General features: G+C 45.3%; 1 protein-coding gene across 4 annotated transcripts in view; it reads right to left on the reverse strand.

Moving 5' to 3' along the window:
- The window catches only part of ppp2r3a (protein phosphatase 2, regulatory subunit B'', alpha), a 376,640-nt gene that overhangs the window by 21,784 nt on the left and 331,242 nt on the right, over positions 1-23,614 (reverse strand). For all 4 annotated transcript variants that reach the window (XM_078209070.1, XM_078209069.1, XM_078209071.1 and 1 more), the window contains 4 exons: positions 20,729-20,815; positions 11,462-11,618; positions 8,884-8,932; positions 6,535-6,624 (listed from right to left, as the gene is read on the reverse strand). In XM_078209070.1, the coding sequence (XP_078065196.1) occupies positions 6,535-6,624; positions 8,884-8,932; positions 11,462-11,618; positions 20,729-20,815 (383 nt within the window). The remainder of the gene's footprint in view (positions 1-6,534; positions 6,625-8,883; positions 8,933-11,461; positions 11,619-20,728; positions 20,816-23,614) is intronic.

Genomic DNA, 23,614 nt, shown 5'->3' on the forward strand with positions numbered 1-23,614 from the left:
ACTAGTCTGTAGTCTTTTAGAAAATGAATAACTAGATGTAAGGCTAAGATGCCCATGACCCCTGGGTGACCTAGAATAACATTATTATAAATCACCCCGTTTCATTTCCTGTTAACAAAGGGCACTTATAGTGCAATCCTCATTTATTGCTTGACAGAATCTTTCAAAGCAACCTGAGCCTTATTTTAAAAAAGCTAGAAATCACCTATGTTACCAGACTGGCAGGTAAATTATTAAAAGGCACTGCACTTTACCTATATAATCTTGTGTATAAAGCTTTCAAAATTAAAAACAGAATCACAAATGTCTTGTCACTGCAGAACAAGAACCTTGAATTCCACCAAAAAGATTCCCGTTGCAGCCATTGATTCTTACCTCCAATAACAGAGAGTGTGTCATAGGATTGTTATGATGCACATCGTTTCTATTGAAGTAATCGTCTAACGCCCTCATGAATACACTTCCAGGCAGTGCATTCCAGACCCTAACCACTTGCTGAATGAATTTTGTTTCTCACATTGCATTTGTATCTTTTGAAAATCACTTTAAATCATATGAATCATAAGAACTAGGAGCAGGAGTAGGCAATTTAGCCCCTCGAGCCGGCACCGCCATTTAATATGATCGTGGCTGATCTCATCTCGGCTTCATCTTCACTTTCTTGCCTGTTCAGCACAGCCCTCATACCCTTACTAATTAAAAATCTGTCCGCCTTTTCCTTAAATTTACTCAATGTCCTGGCATCCACTACATTCTGGGGTAGTGAATTCCACAGACCTACGGCCCTTTGAGTAAAGTAATTTCTCCTCATCTCTGTTTAAAATTTGCCACCCCTTTCCTAAACTATGACTTCTTGTTCTAGATTTCCCTACAATAGGAAACATCCGCTCCACGTCTACTTTGTCAATCCCTCTTATCATCTTGTACACCTCAATTAGATCTCCTTTCATTCCTCTAAACTCCAAGGAGCATAGGCCTAAACTGCCCAATCTCTCTTCGTGAGACAAACCCCTCATCTCAAGCATCAATCTGGTGAACCTCCTCTAAACTGCCTCTAATGTAACTACATCTCTCCTCAAGGGGACTAAAACTGTACTCGATATTCTAAGTGTGCTCTCACTCATGCTTTGTACAGTAGCAGCAACACTTCACTACTTTTATATTCTATTCCTTGAGCAATAAATGCCAAGATTCCATTTGCCTTCCTTTTTACCTGCTGTACCTGTGTACTAGCTCTCAGTGATTCATGCATTAGGACACCCAAATCCTTCTGCACTGAAGTTTCTCTCCATTTAATTTGCCTTTGTATTTTTCCTATCAAAATAGATAACTTATCACATTAAATGTGGAACCATTCCTTGGAATATGGAATTTTGGAATATTGTAATCAATGGATCCACTATTTCCAACACCACTTCCTTTAAGACCCTAGGATGTAGGCCATCAAGGCCCTGGGGGCTTGCCTGCCTTCAATCCCAATAGTTTGCTCGGTACTTTTTCTCTAGTGTTGATGATAGTTCTAAGTTCCTCCCTTTTTATAACTTCTGCATTTTCTGTAACATTGGGATGGTGCTCGTGTCTTCCACCATGAAAACTGAGGCAAAATATTGATTTAGTGTCTCAGCCATTTATGCTTTCCCACTATTAACTTGGAAGTCTCATCTTCCAAGGGATCAACATTCACTTTAATTATTCTCTTCCTCTTTATATACTTATAGAAGCTTTTGCTGTCCGTTTTTATATTTTGCGCTAGTTTTCTTTCATAATTTACCTATGCACTTTTTATTACTTTGTTAGTGTCACTTTGTTGATCTTTAAAAGTTTCCCGATCTTCCAGTGTGCCACTGAAAACAGATGGAGCTCTGGAGGAATACAGAGAGAGTAGGAAAGATCTCAAACGGGGAGTTAGAAGGGCAAAAAGAGGGCACGAGATGTTCTTGGCAGGCAGGATTAAGGAGAATCCTAAGGCATTCTATTCATACGTTAGGAACAAAAGAGTTGTCAGGGAGAAAATCGGACCTCTCAGGGACAAAGGAGGGGAATTATGCTTAGAACCCAAGGGAATAGGGGAGATCCTAAATGAATACTTTGCATCGGTATTCACGAAGGAGAGGGACGTGTTAACCGGGAGTGTCTCGGAGGGAGGTGTTGACCCGTTAGAGAAAATCTCCATTACGAGAGAGGAAGTGTTAGGTTTTTTAGGGAACATTAAAACTGACAAAGCCCCAGGGCCTGATGGCATCTATCCTCGACTGCTCAGGGAGACGAGAGAGGAAATTGCTGGGCCTCTGACGGAAATCTTTGTCGCTTCTTTGGACACGGGTGAGATCCCTGAGGATTGGAGGATAGCGAATGTGGTCCCGTTGTTTAAGAAGGGTAGCAGGGATAACCCAGGAAATTATAGGCCGGTGAGCTTGACGTCCGTGGTAGGGAAGTTGTTGGAGAGGATTCTTAGAGACAGGATGTATGTGCACTTAGAACGGAACAATCTCATTAGTGACAGACAGCATGGTTTTGTAAGAGGGAGGTCGTGCCTTACAAATTTGGTGGAGTTTTTTGAGGAAGTGACAAAAACGGTTGATGAAGGAAGGGCCGTGGATGTCGTCTATATGGATTTCAGTAAGGCATTTGACAAAGTCCCACATGGCAGGTTGGTTAAGAAGGTTAAGGCTCATGGGATACAAGGAGAAGTGGCTCGATGGGTGGAGAACTGGCTTGGCCATAGGAGACAGAGGGTAGTGGTCGAAGGGTCTTTTTCCGGCTGGAGGTCTGTGACCAGTGGTGTTCCGCAGGGCTCTGTACTGGGACCTCTGCTATTTGTGGTATATATAAATGATTTGGAAGAAGGTGTAACTGGTGTAATCAGCAAGTTTGCGGATGACACAAAGATGGCTGGAATTGCGGATAGCGAAGAGCATTGTCGGGCAATACAGCAGGATATAGATAGGCTGGAAAATTGGGCGGAGAGGTGGCAGATGGAATTTAATCCGGATAAATGCGAAGTGATGCATTTTGGAAGAAATAATGTAGGGAGGAGTTATGCAATAAATGGCAGAGTCATCAGGAGTATAGAAACACCGAGGGACCTAGGTGTGCAAGTCCACAAATCCTTGAAGGTGGCAACACAGGTGGAGAAGGTGGTGAAGAAGGCATATGGTATGCTTGCCTTTATAGGACGGGGTATAGAGTATAAAAGCTGGAGTCTGATGATGCAGCTGTATAGAACGCTGGTTAGGCCGCATTTGGAGTACTGCGTCCAGTTCTGGTCGCCGCACTACCAGAAGGACGTGGAGGCATTGGAGAGAGTGCAGAGAAGGTTTACCAGGATGTTGCCTGGTATGGAGGGTCTTAGCTATGAGGAGAGATTGGGTAGACTGGGGTTGTTCTCCTTGGAAAGACGGAGAATGAGGGGAGATCTAATAGAGGTATACAAGATTATGAAGGGTATAGATAGGGTGAACAGTGGGAAGCTTTTTCCCAGGTCGGAGGTGACGATCACGAGGGGTCACGGGCTCAAGCTGAGAGGGGCGAAGTATAACTCAGACATCAGAGGGACGTTTTTTACACAGAGGGTGGTGGGGGCCTGGAATGCGCTGCCAAGTAGGGTGGTGGAGGCAGGCACGCTGACATCGTTTAAGACTTACCTGGATAGTCACATGAGCAGCCTGGGAATGGAGGGATACAAACGATTGGTCTAGTTGGACCAAGGAGCGGCACAGGCTTGGAGGGCCGAAGGGCCTGTTTCCTGTGCTGTACTGTTCTTTGTTCTTTGTTCTTTCGTCTTTGCAATACGGTATGCCTTCGTTTTTGTCTTTACGTTATCCTCAACTGCCTTGCTTACTTATCCTGTGCCCTCTCATTCTCGATCCTTTTATGAGCGGGAACAGTTTCTCCCTATCTATCTGTCCAGCTCCCTCATGATTTTGAACACTTCTATCAAATTTCCTCTTAGCCTTCTCTTGTCCAAGAGAACAGTCCCAAATTCTCCAATTGATCTTTATAGCTGATGTTTCTTATCCCTGGAAACATTCTTATACGCCTCTTCTGCACTCTCTCCAATGTGTTCACATCCTCCAGGTATGGCCTCACCAGCACTTTATACAGCTGCAATATAACCTCTCTGTTTTTAAACTCTATTCCTCTAGCAATGAAGGACAAAATTCCATTTGCCTTCTTAATTACCTGCTGCACGTGCAAATCAACTTTTTGTGATTCATGCACAAGGACACCCAGGTCCCTCTGCACAGCAGCATGCTGCAATTTTTTACTATTTAAATAATCATCCATTTTGCTGTTATTCCTATCAAAATTGATGACCTCACATTTACCAACATTGTACTCCATCTGCCAGACCCTTGCCCACTCACTTAAACTATCTATATCCCTTTGTAGACTTTCAGTGTCCTCTGCACACTTTGCTCTGCCACTCACCTGAGTGTCATCTGCGAACTTTGACACACACTAGGTCCCCAACCCCGAATCATCTATGTAAATTGTAAATAATTGCAGTCCCAACACTGATCCCTGAGGCACACCACTAGTCACTGATCGCCAACCAGAAAAACACCCATTTACCCCCATTCTCTGCTTTCTGTTAGTTAACCAATTCGCTATCCATGCTAATACATTACCCATAATGCCGTGCACCGTTATCTTATGCAGCAGCCTTTTGTGCGGCACCTTGTCCAATGCCTTCTGGAAATCCAGATACACCACATCCATGGTTCCCCATTGTCCACTGTGCTCGTAATGTCCTCAAAGAATTCCATTAAATTAGTTAAACATGACCTGCTTTTTATGAACCCATGCTGTGTCATTGTCACCTTTAGCCCCATTAGCTTGCCCAACACTACTTCTTTAGTGATAATAATCATTTCTAGGTCCTCACCTGCCATAGCCTTCTTATCATCAATTTTTTGCACGTTATTTGTGTCTTCCACTGTGAAGACCAACACAAAATACCTGTTCAGTGCCTTGGGACAATTTCTATCCACATGTCTCGCTCTTTCTTTCTTGATGATAGATTCAAACATTTCTCCCAGTACAGAAGTTAAGCTAACTGGCCTATAGTTACCCACCTTTTGTCTACCTCCTTTTTTAAACAGTGGCGTCACATTTGCTGTTTTGCAATATGCCGGAACCGTCCCAGAGTCCAGCGAATTTTGGTAAATTACCACTAGTGCATTTGCTATTTCTCCCGCCATCTCTTTTAGTACCCTGGGATGCATTCCATCAGGGCCAGAAGACTTGTCACCTTTAGCCCCATTAGCTTGCCCAACACTACTTCTTTAGTGATAATAATCGTTTCTAGGTCCTCACCTGTCATAGCCTTCTTATCATCAATTTTTGGCACGTTATTTGTGTCTTCCACTGTGAAGACCAACACAAAATACCTGTTCAGTGCCTTGGCCATTTCCTTATTTCCCATTATTAAATCCCCCTTCTCATCCTGTAAAGGACCAATGTTTACCTTAGCACCTCTTTTTTGTTTTATATATTTGTAGAAACTTTTGCCATCTGTTTTTATAATTTTTTTCTGATAATTGGACTGGACCCTTCAATCTATTGATGACAAACATTGCCATCCCTGCTACCCTGATGAAATTTTCTCCCACATGGGCCATTGATCAGGCACTTAAGGGGAGACTTCAATGAAAGTGTTTCAATGTACATTTTCCTGATATTCAAACCTTCCCTTCTCACTTTTCTCCTTGTTTTCTCTCTCTCTACCAGCTTCCCACCTCCCAAATTCCCCAACTTGGAAAATTTCAATCAGCAGCTGACTGCATTTCTTTGGTTGATAGTGGGAAAAATTGTGGCCCTACGATTGTAGTGGTTTTTCTCTGCATTGCCTCGGATTGAATGTTTCTCTACTGTGTTGGTGACAGTACTCAAGCTGCATTTTGACCGTGGCACTGTACAGTTTTGGAGCGATATCTTCTGACTTATCCTCAACTGAATTAGCAGTATAATATGGCATGCTATGCATCTTCTTTACTGCTGCTTCCTAGGGATTTAACATCTTAATGAATAAATCTGTTAAACCGCCCAGATCTCTCAAATCGGGGAAATAGGGAAGGGCAATTAAATCATCGCCCAAGGTGCCCACATTTTGAGAAAGAATAAAGAAAGAGAGAATGGTACTCTTTGACTTTTCTGCTAGTATTAAATTCCAATTTAATTCGTATTTCACAAAGGACGGTGACTCACTGGTTTGCACACAAGTTTCTCTTAATGAGTACTCAATTTTAGCACAGTGTTGGGGAGATGAGGTATAGAAAGGGAAAACTGACAAAAGAGCCAAGCAGTGGGGCATTACAACAGTACCCAGCTATGTACAGCTTACCTGTCCTCTCACCTGGTGTATGGTGAAGACAGATCTAGAAGAAGGAAGAGTGGGTTTTGCAGGATTGCAGCTTTTTAGTGTTGACAGGGGTATTTAGATTATGCTGCAGAACAGGGGGTTCATGGGCTGTACATATACAGTGACAGAGGAAGTGGAATTACCATTCATAATCTCATTAGAAAAATTACCTGGTGGGATTCTTCTTATCTTCTTCGGAAAGCAGAAACCAGACAAAATCAGCATAGCTCATCCGACCTTCTTTCTGCACACAGTTGCCCCTGAAAATGGAAGTTTTGCATTTACCAGATCAGAGCAGAAAGTGTTTTCCAAATTCTTTTACAAATTACACATGCCAGGTGGGCTGAACAAAAATACGAATATTCTCCAGTGCAAAGCCAATTGAAGGCCATGGTTCATCACTAGCCAGCAGCCTCACATGCACTGCCCCCATAGTGGCTGCGGCCAGAGACATATCACTGCCTTGTGTGGACATAGTGACTGCCAGACAAATTAGGCCTCTTCCTGTGTCATCAACATTTCTCATTTCTATTTGTAACTGGAGCAGTGATGAAACCCATTACTGTAAGTGGGACACAGTGGTATGATTTGATTTCCTTTGTCACTGTAACAATGACGTCAGGGTTGCACCTAGCGCACAGAAGCCCCCTGCACAACACGCACTGAGCCTTTATTTTTTAAAGCCCTCACGTAAAGTGATGAAACTGCATTATGTGAGGTTAGTGTATATGTTCTAAATGTATTTGTGTGAAAATTCTTTGTCTATTATTTTAAATGGGTTAATGCCTTTGCTGAAATAAGCACATAAGAAATAGGAGCACAAGTAGGCCATTCAGACCGCTAGTCATGCCATTCTACACAATCATGACTGAGCTATTACCACATTTTCACCTTCCTCCATTATCCCCACATCCCTTAATTCCTGTTGGATCCAAAAAAACTATCAATCTCTGTCTCGAATATGTTTAACGCCAGGACAACCCTGTGGGGTAAAGAATTCCAAAAATTCACAACCATTTGAGTGAAGAAATTTCATCCCAGCTCTGTCCTAAAAGACCGACCACTTATTTTGAGACTGACCTCCTAGTTCTAGAAGCTCCGCCAGGGGAAACTTCCTCTCTGCATTTATTCTACCATGCCCTTTATGAGTTTATATCCATTAATGAGATGACTTCTCATTCTTCTAAATTGCAGGGAATATAGTACCAGTCTACCTCAATCTCTCTTATAGGACAAACCCTTCATCTGCACAATCAGTCCAGTGAACCTTTGTTGCACTGCCTCCAAGACGAGCATACCCTTCCTTAGGTAAATAAAGGGTTACTGTTTGCCTTCATAGAGGGAGGAGTTTCCTACAAGTATGTCAATCTTGGGTGGAATTTTCCCCAAAAATGGTGAAGTGTCAGGTTATATTGAAACTGACGTGTTTCTCCCCAGAAAAACAGCCAGATTTTTTTCCCAGATCTTTATCAAAGAAAAAGCGGGGGGTGTTTTCTGCCGTCATTCTTGAAGAGCAAGGCCTAATGACACTGGCCAGGTGGCTTCGCAGCGCCCTTCCTAACCTCAAAATTAAGAGGCAGACCCGTTTGTGCACCGCCACCTCCCCCTGCCCCCCATCCCCCTCCCCTTCCTGCCCCCCCCCCCGCCTCACCCCCCGCCTCACCCCCCTCCCTCCCTTCCCACTAGCACCTGCAACCGACATTGGGACAATCAAGCCCCTCCACCAATTATCGCCAGCAATCTCTCTCCCAACCAAATCCATTATCGCCGGCAATCTCCCTAACCTCAACCCCCCCGCCCTCTCCATCTATTATCGCCAGCAAACTTTAACCCCAACCCATTATTGCCAGCAATCTCCCCTTCATCATCACCCTATACCTGGCCCCATCCCCTGGCCCAGCACCCTGGCAGTACCACTTTGGTGCCAGCCATGTTCCTGACCACTTGAGGGATACACTGGCCTCCGCATCCCCAGCATGGTCTTTCTGGCAGTAGTAATTCCCACCGGTGTGATGTCATTCCAGCTGGCAGGGGGTGGGGGGGGGCAGGGGGTGAAACTGGTGGGTGGGGGAACATCTGACATTACTGGATGGTACGGAGTTAAATCCATACAGATTGAAGGTAATCAGGTTCACGGTGGGCATGAACGATGAAGTTGCCAGTGGGGGCAGGGAAGATCTCATTCTAGGATTTCTGGCGCAAATTGATCCTAGTGTCGGGGGGATTAGCAGGGTAAATGTGTGGGATTACGGGAATAGGGCCTTTGTGGGATTGTGATCAGTACAGACTCGATGGGCCGAATGGCATCCGTATGTACTGTAGGGATTCTATGAAATCCCATTATGGCCCTCTTGCGAGACTTTGCGGCCATAATGGATTTGCACCTACATCAAAAAGACCTGGAAAATCACGTCCCGAATCTGTACGCAATACATAAAGTATCGCTTCACCCGAGACATGTCTAAATCAATTTTATAGAAAACATTTTCAGTTATAAAAAGTGAAGATGTTTGACGTACCTTGTGACTGCTCCAGAGAATATCCTTTCAATAATTCTATTTGAAATGGCTGTGGAGAAAGATATGAAGCAAAAGTAGAACATCTGATATTCCAAACATGACTCTGAAAGTGAAGATGGATATTAAACGCTGAGGGCCTGTACCCAGACTGAGGGATTGAAAAGCTTTGCATCGCAACAGCTTCTGCCAATGAACACTATCCTGTGGTGCGTTGGGAGTTGGAAGAGAAAGGCTACAGAATATTCACGTCTGCATTACAAATCTTGTCCAGATGCAAGAAAGGGACCATGTGGGATCTAACATCCTCTCCCCTCACGGTCGGGTTCTCTGGCGGCAGAGGCGACTGACCATTGACTGCAGGCATGATCTTCCAGTCCCGCTGTAGTCAATGGCCAATTGTGTTGCTTGTCGGCCGTGCTGCCATGGACCGCATGGGGGGGGTCACCTTCGGCAGAACTGGAAAACCCTGGCCATATACATTTGTAACGTAAGCCCATCCATGATAGCAATCTGATGGGACGTTATATTATTAACAATGTTTTCTTTTTATCTTAGTGAGACACTCTTCAGTCCTTTTACCACATCACATCGAACATTGTGGCATAATGATTAAACAGAGACTATCGGATAAAAGAAGAAAATTGATAGAAAGCTGCTGGAAAATCTGTCTGGTCTCTTCAGGTAGCACCTGATAACAAAGAAGAAAGAAGAGAAGGCAAGAACGCTCACAATATTTGGGCAAAGTGTTCACTGTGGAGCTCTGCTGAAAGACAAAATAAAATGAGTCCAAACTGTTAATCTTGATGCTGCAACATCAAGATTCAATGTGAGATTTATGTGAGACAGCCCATGAATCAGAACTGTAGGGGGCGATTCTCCCATCCCGACACGCACATTGTTTGGCATGTCGGAATGGGAGAATCGCGTGTCGGCCACTTCATGGGATTCGCACATACATCAGGAACGTCTCCCACAGCTGGAGAACAGGCGCAGTCGGGACTGTGCTGGAAACTGGTGGGAAGAGAGGCAAGTGATTTTAATCTTTTAAAAATGTATTTTAAATGTGATTATTGGGCTTGGCACGGAATTTGCCAGGCCCGATAGCATCTCCCACCCCGCCAGGATTTACAGTAGCTCTCCACATTCGGGGGACTAGTAGGAGTCCCTGCCGGAATGAAGGGGGGGGCAATCGGGGCCCGCCAATGAGTCAGACAGCTGGGGGGGGGGGTTGTGCCCCCTAGGCATGGGCACCCTGGCAGTGCCAGCCTGTGCCACCAGCACTGCCCAAGGGGCAAAGCGCCCATGCCTGGGGGCACCTTGGCACTGTTGGGCAGTGCCAAGGGGGTGGGGAATATTGTGGGAAAGGCCTAGGGTACGATCAGTGGGGATGGGGGGTCCCGCTGCCACTCTGCAGGTTGGAGCTGGAGGGAGGCCAGCGATCAGGGGGTGGATCGCCACTGTTGGGTGCGGGGGGCTGGACATCGGGGCACTCCTGGATGGAAGTGTGGTTGGGGCTGGCCCAGGAATGCTTGTGGGGGCCGCCATCGGGCCTGGAGGGGGCTGAAGCGGCAGCGCTGTGGGGGCCCCAGGCTGGCCAGCGATCGGGAGACTGACAGATCGGGACACTGCGCATGTGCAGAGTTCCAGAACTGTCAGCCTCCCGTGTGAATAGGCCCCGACCCCCCGGTTTTTAATAATATTCATGATTGTGACCTCTGCAGTGCACAGAGTGGGGAGGTTTGAGTCTGAAGTTGAACTGAAAACACTGTCGGGATTTAGACCAGTTTTCTTGCCAATTCAGCACTTTTGGGAGAATTGATTATCTGCTTCTTGTTAAAGTTCAAATGCAATAAAACTGGGAATGAGAAATAATGGGAGGAATTCTCCCATTTTGCGGTGTCGGGCAGCTCTGATGGTGCTTGTCCCACTGACCAGAATGATGCCAGAACCTGCGCTTGGAACCTCCCAAATTGTGCAAGGAAAGTTCCCCTCTGACCCTCCTGATGGGTTGCAGCTGATTCATCCGCTCACCCTCAGCTAACAGGTTCAAAGGTCCTGGCAGTGGAGGGGGAGGGCAGGGCAGAGGGTAGGGTGAGGGCTCACACTGGCAGCCAGAGGGGCAGGAAGTGGATGGAGAAGATGAACAATGGAAGGCAGACGAAAGACTGAGGGGAGCAGGCGGGGGGGGGGGGGGGGGGGAAGGGAGCTGGATCCCGACCGACAAGGCTGCAAGAAAAGCTCACAACTCTGAGGGTCATTGTTTACAGGAAGGGGTTGGAAGAAAACTCTAGATGCGGTGAGTAAATCTTCAAGTGGGGCATGGGAGCCTCAGGGGTGATGGGGGGGGGGGGGGGGGGGGGAGTGGTTGAATCGAGGAAGAGACTTATTTTGAGTATAACTCACTGTCTCCATACTTGGAGCAGAGAGAAGGCGAGTCAAAGCATTGGAAATATAATGGAGGCTGCAACAATTAAATCAATAAGTTAAAGTCTTCAAAAGGAAACATAATGTTATTATCAGGAAATTAAAGTGTACATCGCTTAAGTCACACTGATGTGAAATTTGTAAAGTTACTCACCATGGTCATTGTGTCTGGCCAAGTCCTTCTGGTCAATGAAGAGGTCATGGTCAGTGTCTAGTTCCCAGAACTTACAGTAAATAACATAGAAATGCTCATAGGAGAAGTAGTCTGTAATTTGGTTTATATCATCCTCTTCCTCCAGGAGGACGAGGGTCTAAGGGAAATCAAAGAGTGATGAGGTGTTAGAAAGGAGCAGAAACATCCGTTATTAACAGACACATCATGGGATATTACACCATCACTACTTCAACCATTGTAGGATTTTGTCAGACTAAAGGTAGCCCTAAAACTTCTAGGCCTGCTCAAAGTTATATGTCACTCACTCAAAACACACTGTTCCCCATCAAGTGTTGCTGGACATCACGGAGGTTTTGCACTACTCTTTAATCTGGGGTGATTTTATTCTTTCATGGCATGTGAGCATCGCCGGCAAGGCTGGCATTTGTTGCCCTTCCCTAACTGCTCTTGAACTAAATGGCCATTTTAGAGACCAGTTAAGAGTCAATCACATTGCTGGAGTCACATGTAGGCCAGACCTAAGAATGGCAGATTTCCTTCCCAAAAGGCCATTATGAACCCGATGGGTTTTTTAAGACAATTAATGATAGTTGTATGGTTGCCATCACTGAGACTAGTTTTCAATTTCAATTTTTATTAATGGGTTAAATTTAAGTTCCATCACCTGCCATGGTGGGCTTTGAATCCAGGTCCCAGAAAATTTAGCCTGAACACCTGGATTACTAGTCTAGTGACATGACTAGTACACCACCGTCTCCCCCTATTGGTGTGTTGGTAGACAACTTATTCTGAATCTATTCTCATATGGTGAATATGTATGAAAATTATTTCCTTCTTCTCTTGCTTCCCAATTTTTATAGGACAGACAAGCTAGCTACCTTCAATTTTCTATCACTGGCCTTTATTAATGAAGCTATCATTGATAGTCATAAAAACCCATCCAGTTCATTATGTCCTTTCGGGGAGGAAATCTGACGTCCTTACCTGGTTTGGCCTAGATATGACTCCAGACCCACAGCAATGTGGTTGCCTCTTAACTGCCCTCTGCAATGGCCTAGCAAGCCATTTAGTTCAAGGGCAATTAGGGACAGGTAACAAATATTGACATTGTGAATGAAAGCCACAGCCCATGAAAGACTAAAAAAAACCCAAATTAATGACTGGCTTCCTGACACATATTAAGAAGCACTAAGACCAAAAGGAAAAATTTTTATTTGGTGAAGCTCTCTTTCGACCAATGAGAGTCAGTTGGACAGCTGGTTCGTGATGCAAAGAGATGCTAACAGCACGGGTTCAATATCTATACAGGCTGAGGTTATTTATGAAGACCTGCCTTCTCAACCTTGTCCATCGCCTTAGGTGTGGTGATCCTCAGGTTAAATCTCCACCCATTCTAAATTCTCCCACGAGGGAAAATAATCTCCCAGCATCTTCCCTGTCAAGCCCCCTCAGAATCTTTTACATTTTAGTAAGATTATTTATCATTCTTCTTCAAAGGTACACACTCAACCTGCTCAACCTTTCCTCATAAGACAAGCCCTGAATCCCAGCAATTAGCCTAGTCAATCTTTTCTGACTTGCTTCCAATGCAAGTATATCGTTCCTTAAGGAGATCAAGACTGTACATAGGACACTCCAAAGATGTGTCGGGAAATGTTCCCAGGTAAGGATTACGTGGCAATTGCCCAGGAAGTGCAAACATCCAAGGGGCAATTGCCTTGCACTGGGAACCATCCAAAAATGCCACTCAAATCACAAACATCGGGAGGTTCCGACAGCGTTACATCAACGGTTATCCAGAAACATTTTGGAGAATTAAAACAACTTCTGACTTCTGGGCCACTATTGTACAAATCCATGCTGAGCCCCGTGGGACCCCCACCCCCTCCCCACCAACTACCCCTGCCCTCAGAAATCTCCAAATCTACTGACACCCCCACATCGGACAATCCCCTCCACATGACTCCCCCTAGCAATGGACTAACCCTGCCCCAGGGGAAATCTAACCCAACCCGGCACCACTGCTCCCCCTCAGCCTCAGCTGACTGTCGGCCCTCCTCTCGACTGTCAGTCCCCCTGCCAACTGTTCGATACCCCCCTGCTGAAATTGGCAGACCACCTGCCATATTTTAGTAGGTTATCAATTGTTACCAAGCCAACTAACCCTGATAATATGCTACACACACCAGAAAACTTTTGGCAGTTGGACAGGAGTGGGTCGCCCAATTTTTTGGGCGGTACAGTGGCATAGTGGTTAGCATTGCTGCCTCACAGTGCCAGGACCAGGGTTCAATTCCAGCCTTGGGTGATTTGTCAGTGTGGAGTTTGCACTTTCTCTCTGTATCTGCGTGGGTTTCCTCCAGGTGTTCCGGTTTCCTCCCACAGTCCAAAGATGTGCGGGTTAGGTGGATTGGCCATGGTAAACTGCCCCTTAGTGTCCCAAGATGTGTACGTTAGAGGGAGAAATGTGTGGGATTATGGAGATAGAGAGGGAGGTAGGCCAAGGAAAGATGCTCTGCCAGAGGGTGGGCGCAGACTCGATTGGCTGAATGGTTTTTTTCTGTACTGTAGGAATTCTATGATTCTCTGGGTCCGATTTTACCATTGTGTCACGTGTGTAAAGTCGGGCGTGAGGCCATTAACACGATCCGCACCTGTGTCCATGCAGATGCCCACTTTACCAAGGCCCGAAAATGGCCACAATCTGAATCGCGCCCAAAACGGCCAAAATGCCCAAATGCATTTGCATGCATTTAAATTGAATTAATGGGCTGCCCGCCCGACTTTACCAGCATTTCCCCCTTTACCATCGCGTTCGCCCGTCCAGATTCGACGCGAAACAGACATGCTCGGCAAAGGTCTGTTTCGGGCGCTCCATCTTCTGAAGAGGTACGTTCAGAGCTTCCAACGGCTCTCTAACTCAGATCGGTGGTGGGGGGGAGGGAGGAGGAGGCGGGTCAGATGTGTCTCTGGTGGGGTGGCGGGGGCGGGGGGGGAGAGGGAGGAGGGAAGTCAGATCTTTCTTTTTCTTTGGTGGTGGTGAGGGGTGGTGGGGGGGAGAGGAAGGTCCGATTGTTGTCTGGTGGGGGGGGGGGGGGGGGGAAGGCCAGATCGCTCTCTGGTGGGGGGTCCGCTGCCACTCTGCGAGCGATCGGTGTGGGGAAAGGGGCAGGGGGTCGCGATTGGTCTGGGTGGCGGTGAGGATGGGTGGATAAGGGGGGCAGTTATGATGTGGGGGTGGAGCGATGTATGTGGGGCCCATCGCTCCTGGGCCGCTTTATCCACTTCTTGTGGCCCGGGAGCGATGTGGCAGAGGCGCGTTTTTCAAATTTTTTTTCACTGCGCATGCGCGGTTCAAAGCTCTGACCAGAGCAGGCGCAATTCAGAACCGTGATTTTTTTTCAGGCTAAGTGCATATGGGGGCGCCCGAGACCAGATTTCCAAGTTGGATCTGAATTGCGCCCAGATTCAGCACTTAGAATCAAAATGGTAAAATCGGGCCCTCTGATTTTTGTTTTTTTAGAAAGGGTGGGAAGGAAATAGGGGGGTGAGGTTATTCTTTCTTTGGGGCTGCTCTTTGTGGATAGGGGGCAGCCCTCCTAAGATTGAACCCTCTTTCCTTCCCGTCTGCCTTAAACCCACCACATCCCTGCTCCCCTTCCTAACCTGCCTAAACCCTCCTCAACCAAGATCCCAGACTTGTCTATTTCCAAGGATCCATTGCTCCTTCTTGTTCCCTGTTGCAGTCCTAGCAGTGCCCATTAATACCCCCTTGGCACTGCCAAGACTGATAGAGCTGCTGGCCAACCTATTTGGCCAGCAATTCCTGTGGGTGGGACTTCCTACCCTGAGAGGGGCCCTTGTTTAGCTCGCCTGCAGTGCATCTTGGTTGCTGGTAGGGTTGGCATGGAGCAGGTTGGCTTCACACTGATTTTGCTACCAGGATGGAGGGGGCGGGTTGGTGGGGGCATATAGCTCTTCCAGTCACCGCTTTGTGTCTTCCTCACAAATTGCATCTCTACTTTGTAGCATCAGCAAATTTGGCTACATTACAGTTCGTCCCTTCATCCAAGTCATTAATATATATCATAAATAGTTGAGGCCCCAGTACTGATCCCTTTGGCACTGCACTAGTTACAGTTTGCCAACCAGAAAATTACCCATTTTCTTGTCTCTGATTCCTATTAGATAGCCAATCCTCTATCTATGCCATACATTTGTACACATATTTATCATCCCCAACACACTGAGCTCTTACCTTCTGCAGTATGTTTTAGTAGGCCTCTTATCAATGGAGGGAGGGTAGAGAGAACAGGAGAGGGGAAACTGGAGAGGGAGTGGGGAAGGTGAGGGGAGCTGGGGGAGGGGTTGGGGGAAGAGGGATGGACAAAGGGGTAGGGAAGGAGGAATTGGGGGAGCCGGGTAGGGGGTGTGCTGACCTGCCACCAGGAGACTGTCTCCAGGAATCTGATGGGCATCCGCCCCAGTGGGCGACTCGTCCTCTGGTACCAAGATTCCATCAGCATAACCAATTTGCTATTAACTGAGTGCTTAATTGCTGATAATTAGCCACCCACCTCTGGAACCTTGATGCAAGAGTTTCTGAAAATCCCTGTCCTCTTGCCTTCAAAGCCATCTCCCCATGCTGATCAGATTCTGCCTGCAGTAATCATTCATCCTCTTGTCATCAGCTCGTATGTCCAGCAGGTTCGGGGGCAAAACATTTTAAAACCAATACCTTGATGAACAAATCTGACGAATGGGACTTGCTCTGAGATGCCCTGTTCCTGCAGAATCTCACCCAGCATGTTTTCAAATAGAATTTGAATTGATAGACTGCTGCAAGGTCTTTGAACTCAATAATCCCACACGAATATAACCTCCTCTTGGGAAATAAGGAAGGGCAGGTGACAGAAGTGTTAGTGAGGAGTCACTTTGGGACCAGTGACCATAATTTCATTAGTTTTAAGATAGCTATGGAGAATGATAGGTCTGGCCCAAAAGTTAAAATTCTAAATTGGGGCAAGGCCAATTTTGATGGTATCAGGCAGGAACTTTCAACAGCTCGTTGGGGGTCTGTGGGAAGGCAAAAGGACGTCAGGTAAGTGGGAGGCTTTCAAAAGTGTGTTAACCAGGATTCAGGGTAAGCACATTCCTCTTAGAGTGAAGGGCAAGACTGATAGAAGTAAGGAGCGCTGGATGACTCGGGATATTGAGGACTTGGTCAAGAAAACGAAGGAGGCACATGACATGCATAGACAACTGGGATCAAGTAGATTCCTTGAAGAGTATAGAGATTATAGGAATAGAGTCAAGAGAGAAATCAGGAGGGCAAAAAGGAGACACGAGATTGTTTTGGCAGATAATGCAAAGGAGAATCCAAAGAGCTTCTACAAATACATAAAGGGCAAAAGAGTAACTAGGGAGGGAGTAGGACCTCTTAAAGATCAACAAGGTCATCTATGTGCGTGTTGATCCACAAAAGATGGGTGAGATCCTAAATGAATATTTCTCATCTGTATTTACTGTTGAGAAAAGTATGGATGTTAGGGAACTTGGGGAAATAAACAGTGATGTCTTGACGAGTGTACATATAACAGAGAAGGAGGTGCTGGAAGTCTTAAAGCGCATCAAGGTAGATAAATACCTGGGACTGATGAAGTGTCCCAGGACACTGTGGGGGCCTAGGAAGGAAATTGCGGGTCCCCTAGCAAACATATTTGAATCATCAATAGTCACAGGTGAGGTGCCTGAAGATTGGAGGGTGGCAAATTATGTGCCTTTATTTAGAAGGGCTGCAGGGAAAAGCCTGGGAACTACAGGCCAGTGAGCCTCACATCTGTGGTGGATGGCATAGTAGACAGTGAAGAAGGTTATCTCGGACTGCAACGGGATCCTGATCAATTGGGCCAGTGGGCTGATGAATGGCAGATAGAATTTAATTTAGATAAATACAAGGTGATGCATTTTGGTTGATCGAACCAGGGCAGGACTTACTCAGGTAATGGTAGGGCATTGGGGAGAGTTATAGAACAAAGAGATCTAGGGGTACAGGTTCATAGCTCCTTGAAAGTTGTCAGAGGTGGACAGAGTGGTGAAGAAGGCATTCGGCATGCTTGGTTTCATTGATCAGAACATTGAATACAGGAGTTGGGACGTCTTGTTGAAGTTGCACAAGAAATTGGCAAGGCCTATTTTAGAAAGGATATTATTAAACTAGAAAGAGTGCAGAAAAGATTTACTAGGATGCTACCGGGACTTGATGATTTGAGTTATAAGGAGAGGCTGGATAGACTGGGACGTTTTCCTCTGGAGCGTAGGAAGCTGAGGGGTGATATTATAGAGGTCTATAAAATAATGAGGGGCATAGATCAGCTTGATAGTCAATATCTTTTCCCAAAGGTAGGGGAGTCTAAAACTAAAGGGCATAGGTTTAAGGTGAGAGGGGAGAGATATAAAAGGGTCTAGAGGGACAATTTGTTCACGCAGAGGGTGGTGAGTGTCTGGAACGAGCTGCCAGAGGTAGTAGTAGAGGCAGGTACAATTTTGTCTTTTACAAAGACAGTTACATGGGTAAGATGGGTATAGAGGGAGATGGGTCAGACGTGGGCAATTGGGACTAACTTAGGGGTTAAAAAAAAAGGGGTGGCATGGACAAGTTGTGCTGAAGGGCTTGTTTCCATGCTGTAAACCTCTATGACACTATGGGCCCGATTTTACCATTTGGAGTCTAAGGGCCGGATCCGGGCGTAATGCAGCTCTGAGCCCGGAATCTTCTTTGCAGCGCGCCCATACGCTTTTTGCCGGCTCCGGTCCGATCCGTGCAGTGGGCGGGGCTTAGCGCTGCCGGAATGATCGGAGCTCTGAACTGCACATGCGCAGTTCGAAAAAAAATATGAAGCAGCGCACCAGGGCACGAAAGATAAAAACAGCAGAGAGAGCAGAGAGGGGGGGGGGGGGGGGGGGGGAGAATGGGGGGGGGGGGGGGGGGGGATGGACTTGGGAGAATCTTGCAAATTGAAAATAATGTAGCATCTTCTTTGTGCTGCCTAATTATCTATGGGAAAGGTAATTAAGCTACAGTGTCCTAGTGAGCAATTAGTGACCTGTATAATACATTTGTGATCTGTAACTGGATTGTTGATGTCCCTGTAACCATGAGCCAGGTGCTCAAATGTTCAGAGTCATGTGGTGAACTTGGAAGAATTGTCCCCGTGGTGGAACTTGGTTGGAAATAAGATTCAAGGAGATTACTAAATCTGTGAAATTAACCATCGTGAAAAGAAGTTTGTATTGGCAACTCTTCTCTCACATTCCATGGCAGATGTGCCCCTACTTATGAATGTGATTTGCATGGGCAACGTTGGGTGCAGCTAATCTGCCTCTGGAGCAGCCTTGGATCCTTTCTTTCATCTTGTTTTCATCTGAACATTGCACAGAATTAGAGGAATTCCCTTTGGAAGATAATGTCAAAATTATAATCGCAGGAACTAAAAACCTGACAGTCAAAAATTTGGGAAAATATTTCAAAATATGGATGGGGGGATATATATTTTGAAATATTTTCCCAAATTTTTAACTGTCAGGTTTTTAGTTCCTGCGATTATAATTTTGACATTATCTTCCAAAGGGAATTCCTCTAATTCTGTGCAATGTTCAGATGAAAACAAGATGAAAGAAAGGATCCAAGGCTGCTCCAGAGGCAGATTAGCTGCACCCAACGTTGCCCATGCAAATCACATTCATAAGTAGGGGCACATCTGCCATGGAATGTGAGAGAAGAGTTGCCAATACAAACTTCTTTTCACTATGGTTAATTTCACAGATTTAGTAACCTCCTTGAATCTTATTTCCAACCAAGTTCCACCACGGGGACAATTCTTCCAAGTTCACCACATGACTCTGAACATTTGAGCACCTGGCTCATGGCTACAGGGACATCAACAATCCAGTTACAGATCACAAATGTATTATACAGGTCACTAATTGCTCACTAGGACACTGTAGTTTAATTACCTTTCCCATAGATAATTAGGCAGCACAAGAAGATGCTACGTTATTTTCAGTTTGCAAGATTCTCCCAAGTCCACCCTCCCCCCCATCCTCCCCCACCCCAACCAGAGATCCATCTGAGCCCGCCCCCTCCTCCAGCGGAAGGCCAGGAAGGTGCTGCAGGCTCTCGAAGGTCTGCAGGTCGGATGGATGGTGGAGGGAGACCAGCGATCGAGGTAGCTTGGGGGTGTGCTCTGCCGAGGGGGGCCTGCCTCCCAGGGGGGTCTGATCTTGGGGGGGGGGGGGAGCGGGGGTCTGCTGGGGGGGGGGGGGGGTCTGATCCTGGGGGGGGCCTGCCTCCCAGGGGGGTCTGATCCGGGGGGCGGGGGGGCGGGGGGGGGGGAGTCTGCTGGGGTGGTTAGCAGGGGGGTCTGTGAAGGATGGGCTTCGGAGGTTCCCCTGCTGCATAGAAATCTGCTTCGGATTTTTATTCTGCAGGTCACTTACAGCGCGGATCCGGAACGGACCAGAAGACGGTAAAGTGGGATTTGGCGGTAGAGTTGGGCGCGCGATTCATTAAGTCGATTTAAATGCATGCTAATGGTAAAATTGAGCCCTATGACTCTAATATGAATGATAAAGATGCTTGTCCAATGCTGATTTCTGCAGCTAGTGCCTTTGAGAGCACAGTGCTGTATAACATTTCTAATTGCAACCACTCAGAGGGAGCAAAAGGGAACTTAATACAGAGGAGCATTTTCTTCATGGCCTATATATCTAGTTACGAATAGGATGGAAGGTCAAAATGACAAACCTAGACATGGAGAAAAAAAAACTATATGTTGTTGGAACCATTGCATTTTCAAAGTATAATTAGTAAATGATAATATTAGAATGAAATAGTGGAATTACAATTGGGGTTTTGTCTTCTTGAATATATTTTCTTTTAAGAAGTCATATTGCTCATTCACTTGGATAAATGTGGTAGGGTCCTTGATTGGCCAGTTGTACCCAGTCAAAGGAAGGATTGGAGCTGGTGTAGTAAAATTGCCATTTCTTGTTTAATTTAGAGAATTTGCTGAAGTTATTGGAGGTATCTTGTGGAAGAAAGTCTTCTTAACCATGAATTCCTTAAGTACATTGGTAGAATTCTGCATCTTTAACTATTAATTAACTCTGCCACTTATTGCCCAGTCTGACAAACATTGAGATAAATGTTGACATATTTCTGTAGGCTCTGGAAGATTTACATACTTGCAGGAAATTGCTCTTCCTCAGCTCTGTCAGAGTTATCTTGCCAGACCAGGATCTGTTGACTGTGTAGAATATTCTCTGTATGACCTATGAAAGTAAACAGAACAACCATAAATAACCCTCATTATAGAACTGTATACAAATCAGACACTCCCTATTACCAGGAGATAAAGGAAAGGAAAAATTGGCAGCACAGTTACATGTTGCAGTTTATAGACAGACATCCTACAAAACTGACAGTGTAAGTCTTGCCAGCCTCAAGCGTCATTCAATAAGCCTGGCCTCCAAAGAGAAATTACCATTCTATTTTAAATCACCTCACTATGACTTGTTAACAAACAAAGGGATTAACATTATTCACACATCAAGGAAACAAATAACAAACTACCTACCTAATAAGGAGAGTCATATGATAGAGATCACCTTGGAGCACTCTCACTCTTTCCATGACATGTTATGTTAATTTGGAAATCCTTAGCACTTACTCATGTGTACAAAAGTGGTTACTGTTGTCAGCTCTTCTTTTTTGGGGGCAGTCATGTGAATCTGATTTTTTTTGATGCCAGGATCTCAAAATCCTTCTGCCCCCGCCCTTCCATTATTGGGATTGGTGCTTTGTGTCACCAAGGAGGATCTCATTACATTTTATGGGATATGGGAAACAGCCATAGCTTTTGGGGAAAACTAATACACTGGGTAATAGAGGCAACTTTTAATCAGTTTTGTCTTTACAAAGACAACAAAGGGAGAGAAAGAAGAAATCAGGTCATGGGATATTGGCAACCGAAGCTGCTGTGATCAATTCCTTATGGTTGGCGTTCTTGAAAGGGGGCAAGTAGGAGCATGCCAATAGCAACTTCCATCTATAGTCAACAGGTGGAAAACTATTTAAATAAAAGGTTCAAAATAAAAACACACAAGAAATCAAACCTCAACTACTGATTAAACTACAGTTAAACCCATGCTCACACTGGAATGTGACTGAAGCCAGTTGAGTTTGACTCAATATCCAGAAACGTTCTCATCACCTACAGGAATCAAACTGAAAAAATGTCAGCTACCTCCCCCCACCGCACATCCCCCCCCGACGTCCCAACCCCACCTGTGCCAAGCCTCCAAAGTTAATCACCACAAATGTAATTTTGCAAGGGTACTGCGTAGTAACGAAGTTAAAGTGGAAGTAAGATTTAGCATCGACTATTCATGAATAGTTACTATTTGAGTTAATGCCACAGAATGTCATTAACATGAACTGCATTCATCAATCGTAGTCATCTGGCTGAAAGTTACCGACAGAGACAGAATGCAGAACGAGTGCACCACTCAACAAAGGAATATTATTTATGTAAGGCAGGACTTGGATGAAGTTTACTTTTTAACCTTCAGAGAATTTTGGAAGGGTAGACGACTTAGGAACAATGTTAGTTTAAACAATATGTCTTAAACCTGTATGATAAATCTTCGAATACCAACATGTGCAAGACAGGACCAAATATTTTCCCAATTCCGAATACGAGAGCAAAATGTCATGGAAAATAATCAGAACAAAGGTAGAGAAAATTGACTTTGGTTATCACATTGTACCAAATATTGTGACCCAGTTTCTGTGCAATAATAATCAACACTGCACTTTGCTCAATTGGTGTACTTATCTTTGATTGTAGGTACCTATTATTGGTATGTATCTTCTATTCTCTTTCCTCTTGCTGGTCCACACACCTGATCAACCTTTATAAAACACTAGATTGGCCACAACTGGAGTATTGTGTCCAATTTTCAGCTCCATAAGAACATGAAGACCTTAGAGAGGCTGGGGGAGAGATTTATGAGAATGGTTCCAAGGATGAGGGACTTTAGTTAAGTGGGTAGATTGTAAAAGCTGGAGTTGTTCTCCTTAGAGCAGAGAAGGTTGAGAGAAGATTGGATACACATGTTCAAAATCAAGAAGGGATGAGACAGAGTAGATGGAGAGAAACTATTCCTCTTGCTAGAAGGGTTGAGAATCAGAGGACACAAATTTAAGGTAATTGACAAAAGGTGACATGAAGAAAAACTACCATTGGCAATGAATGGTCATAATCGGGAATGCATTGCCTGAAAGGATCCTAGAAGGAGATACAATCAAGCCTTTCAAAAGGGAATAGATAAGTACATGACGGGAACAAATTGCAGGGCTATGTGGGGAAGGTGGGGATGTTGGACTGGCTGGAGTTTGCCTGCAGATGCTCAACGGGATGCCTGTCCTCCTCCTATGCTGTGACCATTCTATGATCTCTCATTCCCAAAGACATTATGTGGGCAGGCTGCTCTCACCAGTACTACCTTTGATTAGTTACTAGGAGGTGTGTCAATGGCAAATACTGTTCTTCTGTGAAAACTGGGTTCCTGTAGAGTTGCGGATTGGATTTGTACCCATTTGGTACTGCTTGATCCACAACGAAAGACTAAATTTAGACTCTCAGTAACATTGAACCCAAAGAAAATAAATTACGGGTGTTTAACTTAAAATGACCATGCCTTTGGAGAATAGACACACACACAATGGAAGAGTGAATTATTTGAACCCATAAATTTGATCTCTTTTAGGGCATGAAAGGGTCCAAACTCTGGCCATGTTATCCAGGGACTTGAAATTTTCTGCAAATGTCACATAAAGAGATTTCTTTGTTTACTTTTAAAAGTGGGGACATCATAATAACAGCATTTTTACCAAGGTTGCAAACAAGGGTCACAACGTGATGCAAACCTACTTCAACCATCATGTAAAACACAGTACAATTGAATATCCAGGGCAGTACCACGTAATACATTGTGACCACACAGCAGTCAAGGTCTTGTAGAAGAATGATCAAGAAACTATTCCTCCAAAAGCTCCCCATTGAATCA

Source organism: Mustelus asterias, chromosome 3 (assembly GCF_964213995.1).
Source record: "Mustelus asterias chromosome 3, sMusAst1.hap1.1, whole genome shotgun sequence".
In the NCBI taxonomy this organism is placed as follows: domain Eukaryota; kingdom Metazoa; phylum Chordata; class Chondrichthyes; order Carcharhiniformes; family Triakidae; genus Mustelus; species Mustelus asterias.